The 18,385-nt window shown below is 44.0% G+C and overlaps 1 protein-coding gene across 8 annotated transcripts in view; it reads left to right on the forward strand.

Annotated features, from left to right (window-relative positions):
- LOC129868307 (active breakpoint cluster region-related protein-like) overlaps positions 1–18,385 on the forward strand; it is a 224,395-nt gene that overhangs the window by 94,196 nt on the left and 111,814 nt on the right. For 7 of the 8 annotated variants that reach the window (XM_055942160.1, XM_055942161.1, XM_055942162.1 and 4 more), the window contains exons 3-6: positions 1,610–1,708; positions 3,040–3,225; positions 17,101–17,208; positions 17,507–17,567. In XM_055942160.1, the coding sequence (XP_055798135.1) occupies positions 1,610–1,708; positions 3,040–3,225; positions 17,101–17,208; positions 17,507–17,567 (454 nt within the window). The remainder of the gene's footprint in view (positions 1–1,609; positions 1,709–3,039; positions 3,226–17,100; positions 17,209–17,506; positions 17,568–18,385) is intronic. The other variant, XM_055942168.1, reaches the window with a different exon arrangement.

The following is an 18,385-nucleotide window of genomic DNA, read 5'->3' on the forward strand; positions in this document are numbered from 1 at the left end:
TCTCTCTCTCTCTCGCGCGCTCTCTCGCTCGCGCGCTCTCTCGCTCGCGCGCTCTCTCGCTCGCGCGCTCTCTCTCTCGCGCGCGCTCTCTCTCGCGCGCGCTCTCTCTCTCGCGCGCGCTCTCTCTCTCGCGCGCGCTCTCTCTCTCGCGCGCGCTCTCTCTCTCGCGCGCGCTCTCTCTCTCGCGCGCGCTCTCTCTCTCGCGCGCGCTCTCTCTCTCGCGCGCTCTCTCTCTCGCGCGCGCTCTCTCTCTCGCGCTCTCTCTCTCGCGGCTCTCTCTCTCGCGCTCTCTCTCTCGCGCTCTCTCTCTCGCGCTCTCTCTCTCCGCGCGCTCTCTCTCCTCGCGCGCGCTCTCTCCTCTCTCGCGCGCTCTCTCTCTCTCGCGCGCTCTCTCGCGCGCGCTCTCTCTCGCGCGCTCTCTCTCTCGCGCGCGCTCTCTCTCTCGCGCTCTCTCTCTCGCGCTCTCTCTCTCGCGCTCTCTCTCTCGCGCTCTCTCTCTCGCGCTCTCTCTCTCGCGCGCTCTCTCTCTCGCGCTCTCTCTCTCGCGCGCTCTCTCTCTCTCGCGCGCTCTCTCGCGCGCGCTCTCTCTCTCGCGCGCGCTCTCTCTCTCTCGCGCGCTCTCTCTCTCTCGCGCGCTCTCTCTCTCGCGCGCGCTCTCTCTCTCGCGCTCTCTCTCTCGCGCTCTCTCTCTCGCGCTCTCTCTCTCGCGCTCTCTCTCTCGCGCTCTCTCTCTCGCGCGCTCTCTCTCTCGCGCGCTCTCTCTCTCGCGCGCTCTCTCTCTCGCGCGCGCTCTCTCTCTCGCGCTCTCTCTCTCGCGCTCTCTCTCTCGCGCTCTCTCTCTCGCGCTCTCTCTCTCGCGCTCTCTCTCGCGCGCGCGCTCTCTCGCGCGCGCGCTCTCTCGCGCGCGCGCTCTCTCTCGCGCGCGCTCTCTCTCGCGCGCGCTCTCTCTCGCGCGCGCTCTCTCTCGCGCGCGCTCTCTCTCTCTCGCGCGCGCTCTCTCGCTCTCGCTCGCTCGCTCTCGCTCGCTCTCGCTCTCTCTCGCTCGCTCTCTCTCGCTCGCTCTCTCTCTCGCTCGCTCTCGCTCTCTCCTGTCTCTGTCGCGCTCTCTCTCTCCTGTCTCTGTCGCGCTCTCGCTCTCTCTCGCTCTCGCTCTCTCTCTCTCTCCTGTCTCTGTCGCGCTCTCTCTCTCCTGTCTCTGTCGCGCTCTCGCTCTCTCTCGCTCTCGCTCTCTCTCTCTCTCCTGTCTCTGTCGCGCTCTCTCTCTCCTGTCTCTGTCGCGCTCTCTCTCTCCTGTCTCTGTCGCGCTCTCTCTCTCCTGTCTCTGTCGCGCTCTCTCTCTCCTGTCTCTGTCGCGCTCTCTCTCTCCTGTCTCTGTCGCGCTCTCTCTCTCCTGTCTCTGTCGCGCTCTCTCTCTCCTGTCTCTGTCGCGCTCTCTCTCTCCTGTCTCTGTCTCACGCTCTCTCTCTCTCTCCTGTCTCTGTCTCACGCTCTCTCTCTCTCTCCTGTCTCTGTCTCACGCTCTCTCTCTCTCTCCTGTCTCTGTCTCACGCTCTCTCTCTCTCTCCTGTCTCTGTCGCACGCTCTCTCTCTCTCTCCTGTCTCTCTGCAGGGGCACATAGAGAAGGGTTTGGAGATGAAGAAACTGGTTCTGTCTGGCTTCCTGGCCAGTGAGGAGATCTACATCAACCAGCTGGAGGCTCTGCTACTGGTGACACACACGCACACATGCACTTCTTAATAGTGCTGTCTGTATGGGACAGTACAGGACAGAGTTAGCCCCTCAGGCCAGTGGCTCCAATTAGAGCCGCACCGGAGACTGGGTTTCCAAAAGCACTATGTGTTTTCAAGAAGCCCAATACTTATCTCTCGGAGTGCTATTAGTGGTTAGAGGTCAGTCACATTTAGAACAGGACAAGGCCAAGCGTTTCCCGAGACAGAAAATTACAATGACTGTGCAACTGCAGCATGATGCAACTGCAGCATGATGTCACATCCTGTCTCTCTCTGCAGGAATGTATGTTAAGTGCAGCTTTCTTACATCACATCATGAGCAACATCATGACATTAAGCACTGAACAGGGTCCAATATCCAGTTTGTCAGAATGGTTTTAAAGACCACAACCTCCCCAACCTCCAGTAGAGCCTGGTTCCTCCCAGCTGTAAACCTAATGCTTATCTTCCTGCAGTGCTAGGGTTGAGGCTGTTTGACACGTGTGTGTTTGTCCTGATAAAGTCCAGTGGGCCCGGACGGTCTGGGTCCGTTTCCTGGTTGAGAGGTGATGGTCATGAATGGTGGTTGTGTTTATCTGGTTTGGTTCTCCACCAGCGCTGCTCTGCTCAGACAGACACTCTGCTGTCCGCCTCTGTCTCAATGAAAACAAAGCCATCCGGCTTCGTCCTGCCAAGGTGGTGTTACCTACCTGAACACCGCATAAGCCTGTGAATAACTCATGGTTATGTCAATGGGTCAAAACAAGTGTATTTCGGCCATAGCATCATCATTTGTGAATATGATGTACTCTAAGCTTATTCATCATTTTTGAATAGTGATGCTATTGTTATGACACTGATTTTCAACCTGGATGTGGAGATGAGTGACCTGACCTGGTGACGTGATTCTGTTTTGATTGGAGGGAAGAGATGGATGATCCCAGGCTTATCAAGTCCAGATAAGAGTTCAGAGAGCTGTGATCTCACTGTAGTACATAAAGCTCACAGACGTTTTTTACCAATGTTTTTGGATGTTTTTCCGGTCTGTAATCGTGGTCTGTTCAGAGCGGTGTTTCCCTCCAGCTGTCCTGTGTTCTCCAGTCTTTAGTCATGCTGCAGCGCCCTAATGTCACGAAAGGACTACACTGTTGACCACTGCCCAGGATAATGATTATTTATCTGCTGACCACTGCCCAGGATAATGATTATTTATCTGCTGACCACTGCCCAGGATAATGATTATTTATCTGTTGAAAGTGTCAGTGCTTGTTTACAGACATACACATATTACACATATATTAACTCTCTACTGAATGTGTGTGTGTGCAGCCCATGCGCCCCCTGAAGGCGACAGCCACCACGTCCCAGCCGGTGCTGACCATACAGCAGGTAGAGACCATCTTCTATAAGATCCAGGACATCTTTGAGATCCACAAGGAGTTCTACGATGCCCTCCTCCCTCACATACAACAGTGGGATGAGAAGGTCGCAGTCGGACACCTCTTCAAGAAACTGGTAAGACTGGCAATCAATCAATCAAATCAACCTATCAATCCATCAACTCATTATCAAGCCCTAGATTTAGTGAATTAGGTGTGCTAGGCTGCGTGCAGACATCAGATCTTTTCACGTTAGCTTTTTTTCAGATCTGATTGGTCAAATGACCAATTAGTGAAAAAAAGATCAGATTTGGGCTGCCTGTCTAAATGCAGCCTTAGTAGTACTGCGTTGTAATACAAACCTGCACCCCGTGAGTCCCAAGAAGGATTGAAGAACAGGAAGTTGGAGGACAACTTAGTCTAGTTCCAATAAAATCACTGTTAAAATCACTGACTATTCACCTTGTTGCAGTAAAATGAAGCACAAGTAGATATGGTGGTATCACATTCCTCTGTTCAAACTATTCTTCTGTTCAATCTACAGTCTATACCCCTCTAGGATAAACATTCAATTAGACCAGGTTCTGCCGAGCCATTAGTCCCTAGTCTGCTCCTACTCTTCTCTTTTATCTTCTCTCCTTCTCTTCTCTCCTTCTCTTTTATCTCCTCTCCTTCTCTTCTCTCCTTCTCTTTTATCTCCTCTCCTTCTCTTCTCTCCTTCTCTTTTATCTCTTCTCTCCTTCTCTTTTATCTCCTCTCCTTCTCTTCTCTCCTTCTCTTTAATCTCATCTCCTCTTCTCTCCTCTTTTCTCTCTTCTCCTTTCCTCTTCTCTTCTCTTTTCTCTTCGTCTCTCCTCTTCACGTCGCTTCTCTCATTCAGGGGGTGTTGTGCTCTGTTGACGATGAAGGGGATCTGGAGCTGTCCTTTTAAACCCTTTCAAACTGCTGTACCCATGCTGGTACACATGAGCGCGTTGGTGCATGGTTTCAGAGGTTTGAATGTTCATGGACTGTAGAGTTTTGACTTGACTCAATTAAGGGGACTTTAAAATAGTGTCCCTCCCTCCTCCACTCTTTCCCCCCCTCTTCCTCTCCCTATGTCCCTCCTGTCTTTTCTTTCTCCCCCTCTGCTTCTCTCTCTCTGTCTGTGTGTAAGCAGACAGTGTAGTATCAGTGAGTGAGTGTTAATGGGATGTAATATCTCACATTAGGTCCAGTCTCTTTCCTGCATTACTCTGCTCATTAATCCCCAGAGTGTGGAGAGGGTGGGGCCGTTTCTTCTGATTGCGTAAGGGAAGGCTTCCGTTTAATCTGATTGGGTTAGCAGTGTTCTGTCCCTCATAAGGAAGGTCTCTAAAGGAGTTAGGGCTCCTCGTGATACAACACCACTCTGTGACAGAGCACACTGATGTGATTCACAGTTAGTACAGTGTTCCACTTACTATGGTGTTCTGTGCCTTTGTGACTGTGTAATGTTTTGTCAGAAGCAATGTTTTAATCTCTATTTTAAATTGGATAAAATCATTTGTAATGTGCATTATACTTACGTAACTGTATGAATAGGTTAACTCATTTAGTACATATGTTAGTGGAAGACATTAAGCAGAAGTCAAAGTACACCCGTGCGTACACACACCTTTTGTTACATTACTCATATTTTAAAATGTATTAAATCGTTTTTTCCCTCATCAGTCTACACACAATACTCCATAATGACAAAGTAAAAATATCACATTTATGTAAGTATTCAGACTCTTTACTCAGTACTTTGTTGAAGCACCTTTGGCAGTGATTAGAGCATCGTCTTCTTGGGTATGACGCTACAAGCTTGGCACACCTGTATTTGGGGGTTTCTCCCATTCTTCTCTGCAGATCCAATCCAGCTCTGTCAGGTTGGATGGGGAGAGTTGCTGCACAGCTTTTTTCAGGTCTCTCCAGAGAAGTCTGGGTTCTGGCTGGGCCACTCAAGGACATTCAGAGACTGTCTGAGGTCCTGAGTGCTCTGGAGCAGGTTTTCATCAAGGGTTATTTGTACTTTGCTCCGTTCATATTTCCCTCGATCCTGACTAGTTTCCCAGTCCCTGCCTCTGAAAAACATCCCCACAGCCTGATGCTGCCACCACCATGCTTCACCGTAGGGGTGGTGCCAGGTTTCAATACATTTGCAAACATTTCTAAAACCCTGTTCACTTTGTCATTATGGGGTATTGTGTGTAGATTGCTGAGGATTTTTTATTTATTTAATACATTTTAAAATAAGGCTGTATCGGGGTCCGAGTACTTTCCAAAGGCACTGTATATGATATATGCAAATTACGCACAACAGAAAACATCAACTCCCATAGATGTAGCTAGCTGTCGTGGTTCCTCCTTTAAAAGTTGTGAGCTTACACCAAGGGACTTAGAGGTACCCAGCGTCACGGCTTCATTGTTCCAGAACACCACAAGGGGGAGTTAGAGCACTCATTATGCATTTGGGTCCCAAGGTTTTTATATGACCAATCATATCGAGTGGTTCCAATGATGAATTTGACGCGAGCCACCGGCCCTGGTGACTTTCTTCAGCAAAGATGGCTGACAAAACATTATGGTGGAAGCAAATGTAAGTAATTATAACGTCATAACGAGACAAGCAAAACATTTACAATTGAGAGGAACATGTTAGTTAATGTAGAGACAAACGAAAGTGCATTTTTTTGTCATAAAGTTCATTTACGAAAATTGCTAATTAGCAAGTTTTTTTCCCAGTCATATCCAATACCAGGTGTATCAAACTCTATTCTGTGAATGATGCTGTGTCTGCGTGTATGTATTACAATTATACACTTCAACAGTGTTTACTGCTCCTGGGACATCAATGATTACACATTGTAACTATGCAATAGACTAGAAACATGATTTAAGTAAAGGCTGATTTGTAATTCATATATACAGAATAAAAAACAGCACATCCTGCCAGCACGCCCACAAGCGAGCCACTCAGGTGGAGAATGACGTGTGGAAGAGGGCGAGGAACGAGATGGGAGTAACAATCCAGGCTATTTGCTCTGAGACCGGCATAATGTAATGAAACAAGCAGGGAGCAGGTTTTGAACCCTCAACATTCTAGCCCGAAGTCCTGTGCCAAAATGTATTAATTGTGGTTGGTGCAGATTGTGGCGAAAAAAATTATTAATTGGAATCTTTAACGTGGAAAGGGGAAAAAGTAGTATTATTTGTTTTTCACAAGCATAGCAGGATGGGATATTAGCTGAACAATAGACTATTCAACCTTTTACTAAAGAATTGTCTGATAGCCGAGCTAGGTGTGAAACCCCCCCTCCCCTTCCAACTTTGAGCTAGGTGTTAACCCCCCCAACTTGCAACAAATCATTTGTATCGGTCTTTCCACATCTACCTACACACATATCTACCTAGACATTGTTAATTTTCCGATTTAAAAATATATGTGTACAGACAGACAGCGGTCTAAGGCACTGGTTCGAATTCAGGCTGATGATTTAGATTTTTTGATTTTCCCATGATGTCAAGCAAAGAGGTAAGGCCTTGAATTTCATCCACAGGTACACCTCCAATTGACTCAAATGATGTAAATTAGCCTGTCAGAAGCTTCAAAAGCCATGACATAAATTTCTGGAATGTTCCAAGCTGTTTAAAGGCACAGTCAACTTAGTGTATGTAATTTTCTGACCCACTGGAATTGTGATAAGTGGAATAATCTGTCTGTAAACAATTGTTGGAAACATTACTTGTGTCATGCACAAAGTAGATCCAAGTAGTCCTAACCGTTTTACCAAAACTATAGTTTGTTAACAAGAAATTTGTGGAGTGATTGAAAAACAGGTTTTAATGACTCCAACTTAAGTGTATGGTAACTTCCAACTTCAACTGCAAGTAGGATTTTTTTGTAGTAGGCCTACTTACAATTGCAACTGGTCAAAAATGTAGCATCCTACATAAAACAATCATTTAAAGAAAAAAAGTCTGCTCGTTCGAACTTTAACAATGTAACTAGTAATGAAAACCGCACATTTGTAAATCCCAAACTCTTAAAGTAATTGGAAAGTTAGATACAAATGATGTGTGACATTGTGGTTACAATAAGGAATGTTAACATGATGCTGTGTCTCCACAACTGTAGCAGGTGTAGCCCATCATGAAATGTTTCCTATTAGCAGGACAATAGACTTTTTATATCCCGGCTACTGTTGTGAAAATCCCTCAAGTTGCAATGTATTTGATGCTTAAGTACTCTAAAGTGTTACATTTCTAACTCAAAACAGCAGTACAGTATTTCTTCATCTACATCTTTATGCTTTTGTTAATAAAATAATGAGGAAAAAGACATTCAATTGCGGATGTTTATATAAACTACATTTTTAGTCGCACTTCCACCCAGCTCCACGACCACAGGTAAAACCTTGCTGAGATGATCAATGTATTTGTTGCGTTGTTGTATCGTCAATTTCTGTAGCCAAAACATCTTGATGGCCTGGACCAGTTCATCTTTGCTTGTCGGCTTGGCAGAGTTACGGATGAATGTTTTCAGTTGATGCCAAACAAGTTGGATCGGGTTTAAATCAGGAGACCTACATGTAGAGATGAAAAAAATAGACAAATCATTGGGTCGAAACTACAGAACAGTACAAAACAAGCGAATGCACAGGGTTGATGTTCTGAGAATTAAAACAATTATAATATATATATTTAACATGTCTTAACCGAGCCTTTCCATAAGTCCACTCAAGTTTCTTCAACTGTCTTCTGACTGTGATTAGAGCGATGTTGATGTTGTGCCGTGAATCCAGCAGATTACATATGGACTTTGCAGATCGCTCATCTTCATTCATCAGTGAGTCGATGGTTTGAATAGTCTCGCTGGAAATGCAATGTAAGAATGTGCGGCATACAGTAAAGACCATCAGTCAATTTATTTAGTTAAGCTAGATTCTTAAAATGTGTACACAGCATTTGTGTGTTGGAGTCACTTTTAATTCTTAATTGATCTACCGTTTCTATCATAGCCCACTGTAATCGATGGGGGCTCAGAGCGGAACCATTCTGCTCATGTGATGAAGGTGCTCATGGGTGAGATTCAAACTTTGAAGACCAAGATGGAGTCATTGAAGGCAGACCATCAGAAAAATTAACATTATCTGAGGGCAGAGATACGGGCGACTGCTGATGCATTGGTCCAGAGCCAGGCGGTATTGGCGGAGAGTCACTCATTTGTGGAGAGTCACACTCCTCATTTGTGGAGAGTCACACTCCTCATTTGTGGAGAGTCACACTCCTCATTTGTGGAGAGTCACACTCCTCATTTGTGGAGAGTCACACTCCTCATTTGTGGAGAGTCACACTCCTCATTTGTGGAGAGTCACACTCCTCATTTGTGGAGAGTCACACTCCTCATTTGTGGAGAGTCACACTCCTCATTTGTGGAGAGTCACACTCCTCATTTGTGGAGAGTCACACTCCTCATTTGTGGAGAGTCACACTCCTCATTTGTGGAGAGTCACACTCCTCATTTGTGGAGAGTCACACTCCTCATTTGTGGAGAGTCACACTCCTCATTTGTGGAGAGTCACACTCCTCATTTGTGGAGAGTCACACTCCTCATTTGTGGAGAGTCACACTCCTCATTTGTGGAGAGTCACACTCCTCATTTGTGGAGAGTCACACTCCTCATTTGTGGAGAGTCACACTCCTCATTTGTGGAGAGTCACACTCCTCATTTGTGGAGAGTCACACTCCTCATTTGTGGAGAGTCACACTCCTCATTTGTGGAGAGTCACACTCCTCATTTGTGGAGAGTCACACTCCTCATTTGTGGAGAGTCACACTCCTCATTTGTGGAGAGTCACACTCCTCATTTGTGGAGAGTCACACTCCTCATTTGTGGAGAGTCACACTCCTCATTTGTGGAGAGTCACACTCCTCATTTGTGGAGAGTCACACTCCTCATTTGTGGAGAGTCACACTCCTCATTTGTGGAGAGTCACACTCCTCATTTGTGGAGAGTCACACTCCTCATTTGTGGAGAGTCACACTCCTCATTTGTGGAGAGTCACACTCCTCATTTGTGGAGAGTCACACTCCTCATTTGTGGAGAGTCACACTCCTCATTTGTGGAGAGTCACACTCCTCATTTGTGGAGAGTCACACTCCTCATTTGTGGAGAGTCACACTCCTCATTTGTGGAGAGTCACACTCCTCATTTGTGGAGAGTCACACTCCTCATTTGTGGAGAGTCACACTCCTCATTTGTGGAGAGTCACACTCCTCATTTGTGGAGAGTCACACTCCTCATTTGTGGAGAGTCACACTCCTCATTTGTGGAGAGTCACACTCCTCATTTGTGGAGAGTCACACTCCTCATTTGTGGAGAGTCAGGCGGAGAATGACGTGTTGAAAAGGGCGAGGAACGACATGGAGTCACAATCCATGTCAGGCACACCTGTGAACTCTGGAACTATTCCAAGGATGTGTAACCGAAGAGAGAGACCAGGAGTGGGCACGGAATACATAGCCTTCCCGCTGTGGACGTCTTTTTCAGCACCGTTTCCGCTGCTCTGAGACAAGCATGGAGAAACAAAAATGTTAAAAATATCCCATGATATTCTTAAGATATGTGTTGACTGAATATAAGCAAGTGATGTCTGCTAAATAATCAAGTTAGGTTTCTCCAGATATAAATAATTCTAAATAACAAACTGGCTTTATTTACAAATTATTGAGAAAGTCTCCATGTTCACCCCATGTTCAAGAATTGCCTTTTTCTCGCTCATTCTAGGTTTAATGAAAACAAAATCTCAAAAATATCGTAACTTTTTATACAAAGTGATTATTATTGTTAATTAATTTAGAATTAAATATATAAGCACCTTATAAAAGCACCATATTCTCAGATATTCTCACAGATCCTAACGGAAAATGTCCCTTAAATATTAATATATTCCTCCAATCCTCTAAATGTAAAGAAAATGCCCCTTATATATTTATATAGAGTCCTCAATCCTCTAAATGTAATTATTGGCGGAGAGTCACGTCATTGAAAAAAATATTTTTAGATATACTGTAGGCCTACCGTAGGTGAAATGAGTCTCACTAGTGTTGAGTAATGTGCTGTTAAAAATGGTGTAGGTCTTATTTATTTGAAGAGCATTAGAAGTTAGATCTATTTTAGCACCGTTTCGCGCTGCTCTGAGACAAGCATGGGGACTGGTCTTGATAAATAAATCAGATTTTTATTTTCACTTAATCTCCGTTTGGGTTTTGGATTCACAAGAATTTGAAAATTAGGGTGCAGAAATGTTATGCTTTTAGTGTAACCTTTATTTAACTAGTCAAGTCAGTTAAGAACAAATTCTTATTTACAAGGACAGCCTACTCCTTCCTCCCCGTCCGGGAATTGAACCCGGTCCCCCATGTGCCCTGCGGGGATTCTTTAGCTAAATAGCCCAGTACTGTACTGCCGACCGTCACGTTGTACAGCACCATATTTACCTTTCCATCTTAATGGAAACCTAGAGGGTTTTTCTTGGAATTGAAAAACCATAATATTAATCAAATTAAACAAGTACCAGTCAAAAGTTTGGACACACCTACTCATTCCAGGATATTTCCCTTGTTTACGACAGTATGTATTGTAGGCTAATAAACAAATGCAGGTGGCTTATATCTTCAAAATGCTTTAAATGCTTTATTATCCGAATGTAAAAGCATATACTGTACAGTACTGTATTTCTTCATCAGCATCTTTATGCTTTCGTTAATAAATAATTATGAAAATAGTCTTTCAAAATGCAGATGTTGATTTAGTTGTGGATCCATAACAAATTACTATGGGAATAATTATCACTGATTTACAGAAATATTGTAACAAGGTTGTCTAATGAAGGCAAACAATTTAGAATCCTCCAATCCTCTTATGCTGTAGCCTACTCTCGACCGTCATGTTGTACAGTGCCATATTTTCCATTCCATCCTAACGGAAACCCTGAGGAAGAAAAAAACATAATAGAAACACCATAATATTAATGTAATTAATTAAGCCAAATTTCTTCAATCCCATATACTATGTTATTACAAAAAAGGTTTTCAATTCTCTGGTAATGCCAATATGGAAGACTATTAAATGCTTCTCAAAGATGCTCTCTGGTGGTCAAACTAGCAATAACTTGCATTTACAGAAAAAATGGCTGACAAATAGATAACGTGCCACAGAATGCTGCAGCAGCCTGCAAGGTGTGCCACAGAATGCTGCATCGTTTAAAGGAGGAACCACTGTATATGCTCTCTTGGGTAAAGAAATGAAGCTGAATGAAGCTGTTTCAATGTGAACTGTAGTTCTGTATAGTTCTGTATTGTACTATACTGTATTATATAGACTGGAATTACGCACATCTTAAAACCATGATACAGAAGAAGAGAACGTGCGATTCTGGTGCGGCACATGCAGCTTACAAAGTTACAAGTATAGGCTAGCGAATTAGATTTTAATTTAGAAGTATAATAGGGCCTATTTGTATAATTTCAAAAAAAAAAAAAATTCTTTGTTATTATGGGGTAAGGTGATTATGGGGATTGATGAGGGGGGGGGGGCGATTTAATCCATTTTAGAATAAGGCTGTAACGTAACAAAATGTGGAAAAAGGGAAGGGGTTTGAATACTTTCCGAATGCACTGTAGCCTTTCATAATATTTCCCCTAATGTTATTAGCCTTCCTCCTCTCTCTCTTTTGTTGCTTCATTCCTTCCTCGCTTTCAACAGTTAAATACGTTTTGTTGTTCTTATCTTCATTATTCTAATGACATCCTTGAATAATATAGGACTAGAATTAGATGAGGAAGGCTTTCACGTCTCTTCATGAAGATTGAATGGTTATGGGTCTGAATAAATAACTGCTATAGCCTACTGCCATCGCATGTTCGCTCTTCTTTCAAACTACCCCTGAGTTCTATTGGCTGCTGTATTAAACATTCAGAAAACAAGAGGTTGCATCCCTCTTCAAATAGTCTGTTGGTATAAGAAATGCTAAATAAATAATGTACAGCAAGCTATTCTAGTCTAGCTGTTCCTGCCTGGGACTCCAAGAGTTAAGGAGTGTTTTTTAAGGAGTGTTTTTTAACCTGTCTAGGATCAGCGTGGCGCTAGCGGCACCCCCCCCCCCCCCCCACTGAAAAACCAGTGCCGCGAAATTCAAAAAAAATATTTTTTTTAAATATTTAACTTTCACACATTAAAGTCCAATACAGCTAATGAAAGACACAGATCTTATGAATCCAGTCAACATTTCCGATTTTTAAAATGTTTTACAGGGAAGACACAATATGTAAAGATGTACATCTATTACCTAAAAACACATTAGCATAATCCACCATCTTTTATTTGTCCACCAACACCAGTAGCCATCACCAATTCGGCTAAACTAAGATATTTATAGCCCCTAACCAACAAAAAAACTCATTAGATGACAGTCTGATAACATATTTATGGTATGGGATAGGTTTTGTTAGAAAAAAGTGCATATTTCAGGTATATGGCATAGTTTACAATTGCACCCACCATCACAAATGGACTAGAATAATTACAATGAGCAACGTGTTTACCTAACTACTAATCATCAAACATTTCGTAAAAATACACAGCATACACGAATCGAAAGACACAGATCCTGTGAATACAGACAATATTTCAGATTTTCTAAGTGTCTTACAGCGAAAACACAATAAATCGTTATATTAGCTTAGCACATAGCAATTAGCAGCCCAGCATTGATTCTAGCCAAAGTGAGCGATAAAAGTCAACATCGCCAAAAGATATTAATTTTTTCACTAACCTTCTCAGAATTCTTCCGATGACACTCCTGTAACATCACATTACAACATGCATATACAGTTTGATCGAAAATGTTTATATTTAGCCACCAAAATCATGGTTAGACAATGTGAAATGTAGACAAGCTGGTAAAGAAAACGTCCTTGCGCCACTTAGACAGTGATCTACTCTTATACATAAATACTCATAAACGTGACTAAAAAATATAGGGTGGACAGGGATTGATAGACAATTTAATTCTTAATACAATTGCGTTATTACATTTTTTAATTTATCCTTACTTTTCAATACAGTTTGCGCCAAGCGAAGCTACGTCAAAAAACATGGCGTCCTAAGCCACTAAAATGTTTCGACAGAAACACGATTTATCATAATAAAAATGTCCTACCTTGAGCTGTTCTTCCATCAGTATCTTGGGCAAAGGATCCTTTCTTGGGAGAAATCGTCTTTTGGTGGAAAGCTGTCCTCTTGCCATGTGGAAATGTCAACTACGTTCGGGATGAACTGAAAAGCGTGCCCAACTTTTCACATCGTTGCAAAAATAAATGTCCCAAAATCGCACTAAACGGATATAAATTGCTATAAAACGCTTTAAATTAACTACTTTGTGATGTTTGTAACTCCTATAACGAGTGAAAAGATGACCGGAGAAATATAACAGGCTAAACTAACGCTTGGAACAGGAGAGGGTCGGTGTCTTCCACGCGCGTTACGCAGCAAGAAAAGACTTGCTAGCTAAAGGTTTTTTTCATTTGTAGGGCCTGTGAACGAGCAATCGAGCCCGTTGGAATCGTCATCACGTAAAGGCATCCAGGGGAAGACGTAAGAAGTGTCCGTATAGTCATAGCAACGACAGAGCCCTTTTAAATGACTTCAGAAAAGTGGCCAACGTTTCTCAAATCTGACTCCATGTCAGGGAAATTGCTGTAGAATGGGCTCTGTTCCACTTAGAGACAAAATTTCAACTCCTATAGAAACTATAGACTGTTTTCTATCCAATAATAATAATAATATGCATATTGTACGATCAAGGATTTTGTGGGAAGCCGTTTAAAAAATTAGCCACATTAGCATAAATAGTCTAAACAGCGCCCCCATCCCCAACAGGTTAAGGAGAGGCCATCGGAGCACAGGTGCTTGCGTATTACCCAAGAGCCAGAGGCTAGAAGTTAAACACTTATTATGGATAACCCACCATTAATTAGCTAAATATAAGGCTAATACTGCATTGCATTTATTACCCGAAAGAGGTAGGCTAGGACATCTATATACAGGCCTATACTGTATATCAATCTGCTTTAAAACTCTGCAGCTGGAATAAAATATATATATTTACAAAAAAACAACAAGTTGACCCTGAAAGCCAGATGGAGATGGGTAAATTAGTTGCGCATTTGGTATTTATATTACATGTGCTGCAGCAAATGTAGCTCTACCTGTCACAAGGTAAAAAGTGACCATAATGAGATGATTGGTCTACATGCATGGTGAACTTCGCTCCATACTGAGATGGGATGTCTGTCCCCACCCTAAGCATTTATTCATCATGTGGAGGCTGTAGAGAAGGGGGGGGGGGGGAGGGGAGGAGAGAGGGGGTACGAGAGAGGAATGGGGGGAGGGGAGGGGAGAGGGGGTACGAGAGAGGATTGGGGGGAGAGGATGGGGAGGGGAGGAGAGAGGGGGTACGAGAGAGGATTGGGGGGAGAGGGGGGGAAGAGAGAGATGAGGAGGGGGGAGGATGGGGAGGGGGTAGGAGAGAGGATGGGGAGGAGAGATGATGGGGAGGGGGGAGGAGAGAGGATGGGAAGGGGTGGAGGAGAGAGGATGGGGAGGGGAGGGGAGGAGAGAGGATGGGGTGGAGAGAGAGGAGCATCTTTACACTGTATAGCAAGCTGTAGCTTTAAATCAAATCAAATCAAGTTTATTTTATATAGCCCTTCGTACATCAGCTAATATCTCGAAGTGCTGTACAGAAACCCAGCCTAAAACCACAAACAGCAAGCAATGCAGGTGTAGAAGCACGGTGGCTAGGAAAAACTCCCTAGAAAGGCCAAAACCTAGGAAGAAACTGAGAGAGGAACCAGGCTATGAGGGGTGGCCAGTCCTCTTCTGGCTGTGCCGGGTGGAGATTATAACAGAACATGGCCTAGATGTTGGGCGCCGCCAACCCAGACAGGAAGATCACGTCAGTAACTCAACCCACTCAAGTGACGCACCCCTCCTATGGACGGCATGAAAGAGCACCAGTAAGCCAGTGACTCAGCCCCTGTAATAGGGTTAGAGGCAGAGAATCCCAGTGGAGTGTATAGCAATCTGATTGGCTTCCTCTTAGAGGGAGTTGAATTGTATTATCCAATACCCTTCTCCAGTCGTGGGTATACAATAGGGAGTTATAACTGTAGAATACGGAAGGTTCATTTAGGAGTGGAACTGGCAAGTGTCTTCACTGACATTTTCAACCTCTCCCTGACCGAGTCTGTAATACCTACATGTTTCAAGCAGACCACCATAGTCCCTGGGCTCAAGGAAGCGAAGGTAACCTGCCTAAATGATTAGCGCCCCGTAGCACTCACATCTGTAGCCATGAAGTGCTTTGAAAGGCTGGTCATGGCTCACATCAACACCATCATGCCGGACACCCTAGACCCATTCCAATTCGCATACTGCCCCAACAGATCCACAGATGATGCAATCTCAATCGTACTCCTCACTGCCCTTTCTCACCTGGACAAAAGGAACACCTATGTGAGAATGCTATTCATTGACTACAGCGCAGCTCAGTACAACACCATAGTGCCCACAAACCTCATCACTAAGCTAAGGACCCTGGGACTCAGCACCTCCCTCTGCAACTGGATCCTGGACTTCCTGAATGCCCCCCCCAGGAGCAACAACACATCTGCCACACTGAACCTCAACACTAGGAAACTGCAGGGCTGGACAAACACACACAACTCCCTATATGAGTACAAATGGCAGCACTCACAACTGATGAAATTGGCAGCACTCACGCTGATCCTCAACGCTGATCCCTGTTCACCCACGACTGCGTGGCCAAACACGACTCCAACACCATCATTACGTTTGCTGACGACACAACAGTGGTAGGCCTGATCACCGACAACGATGAGACATCCTATAGGGACGCGGTCAGAGACCTGGTAGTGGGGTGCCAGGACAACAACCTCTCCCTCAATGTGAGCAAGACAAAGGAGCTGATTGTGGACTACAGGAAAGGCGGGCCGAACATGCCCTCATTAACATCAACGGGGCTGTTGTGGAGCGGGTCGAGAGTTTCAAGTTCCTTGGTGTCCACATCACCAACAAAATATCATGGTCCAAACACACCAAAACAGTCATGAAGAGGGCACGACAAAGCCTTTTCTCCCTCAGGAGATTGAAAAGATTTGGCATGGGTCCCCAGATCCTCAAAAAGTTCAATAGCTGCACCATCGAGAGCATCGTCGCCTGGTATGGCAACTGCTCGGCATCTGACTGTAAGGCGCTACAGAAAGTAGTTTGGATGGCACAGTACATCACTGGTGCCAAGCTTTCTGCCAACCAGGACCTCTATACTAGGTGCTGTCAGAGGAAGGCTAGAAAAATGTCAACGACTCCCGTCACCCAAATCATAGACTGTTCTCTCTGCTACCGCACGGCAAGCAGTCTAGGACCAAAAGGCTCTTAAGAAGTTAACAGCTTCTACCCTCAAGCCATAAGACTACTGAACAATTAATCAAATGGCTACCTGGACTATTTATATTGACCCCCCCCCCCCATTTGTTTTTTCACTGTTGATATGCGTTGTCCATTATCTATGCATAGTCACTTTACTCCTACCTACATGTACAAATGACCTCGACTAACCTGTAGCCCCGCACATTGACTCGGTACCGTTACCCCCTGTATATAGCCTCGTTATTGTTATTTTATTAATATTTACTAAATAAAATAAAACGTTTCTTAGCTCTATTTCTTGAACTGCATTGTTGGTTAAGGGCTTGTAAGTAAGCATCTACACTGTTGTATTCGGCACATGTGACAAATAAGATTTGATTTGACTTAGACTTATTTTTCATCCAGATACCATCTTTCATTCTCCTCCTCATCATCCTCCTCATCCTCCTCTTTCTCTCTCCACTGTGTTAATATTGCTCCTCTGTGCTCCAGGCCAGCCAGCTGGGGGTGTACAAGGCCTTTGTTGACAACTACAAGACAGCGGTGGAGACAGCAGAGAAATGCAGCCAGGCCAACACCCAGTTCCAGAAGATCTCTGAGGTAAGTGCTGGTCTCGCACGCACGCCAGCCAGCCAGCTATAAATTACATCAGTTGTGAGTGCTGCCATTTGTACTCATATAGGGAGTTGTGTGTGTTTGTCCAGCCCTGCAGTTTGCTGCTGCAGCCCCATTCCGCTTCATTAGTCCTCTCAGCTCAACTCTGCCTCAGTCAGGCTGTTTGTGTCTGTTTGTTTGTGTGCGTGTGTCCTGCTTCGATACCCTAATACTATACTGCTAAATTCCTATACTGCTAAAACTGTAATACACCAGTAATCACAAATCATACATTTTCTTCCAGAACCTGAAAGTAAAGGGACCCAAGGACTCTAAGGACTGTACCACGAATGTCACCATGGAAGGTAAAGAGATGCGTTCTTTAATAACTCTTCTAAAAACTTTTGTGGATTTTACAGAGTAAGAAAAACACACCTAAATATAATGGATGTGTTCTGATCTAGATGTGTGTGTCTGAAGGTACTGAAGCTGCTATGGCTCTTTTAAATGCCCAGTGCAGTCAATATTATGTTTTTCCTGTGTTTTAAATAATATTAACAACAGCTGATAAAACTAACACTGTAAAAGTGTGGGAAAAAATGTATTGGTGTTATTTCCTAATAGTTGCTGGTTGAAAATACAATCTACACAGGGCGGGAGTTTTGACTTTCCATGGTGACAGCACCATGCGTTTAATTGGTTAATATACCAATAACAAAGATATTTCCAAACCTCTCTCCGATAACAGCTAGTCTTTAGTTTGCCCCTCCCCACTCCTAGACAGTCCTAGCAAACTTCTTGCTTGATAAATCGTTTTTCGCTTAAAAATATTTTTTTCTCCATTTGAATAGAAATCTATTATAGTAAGATACTTAATTGTTACCCAGAAATATTTGATATTGATATAAAACCGCTGCATTGGGCTTTCAAAACTTCTTCTGGCTAGGGGGCAGTATTCGGAAGTTTGGATGAATGAGGTGCCCAAAGTAAACTGCCTGTTACTCAGGCCCAGAAGCTAGGGTATGCATATAATTGGTAGTATTGGATAGAAAACATTCTAAAGATTCCAAAACTGTTCAAATAATGTCTATGAGTATAACAGAACAATCCGTCCAGAATCCGTCCAGAATGTTTTTTTTCTTCAGCTCACCTCTGATTACAATGGCTGTGAATGGGAATATAA

This window comes from Salvelinus fontinalis, chromosome 13, assembly GCF_029448725.1.
Source record: "Salvelinus fontinalis isolate EN_2023a chromosome 13, ASM2944872v1, whole genome shotgun sequence".
NCBI lineage: Eukaryota > Metazoa > Chordata > Actinopteri > Salmoniformes > Salmonidae > Salvelinus > Salvelinus fontinalis.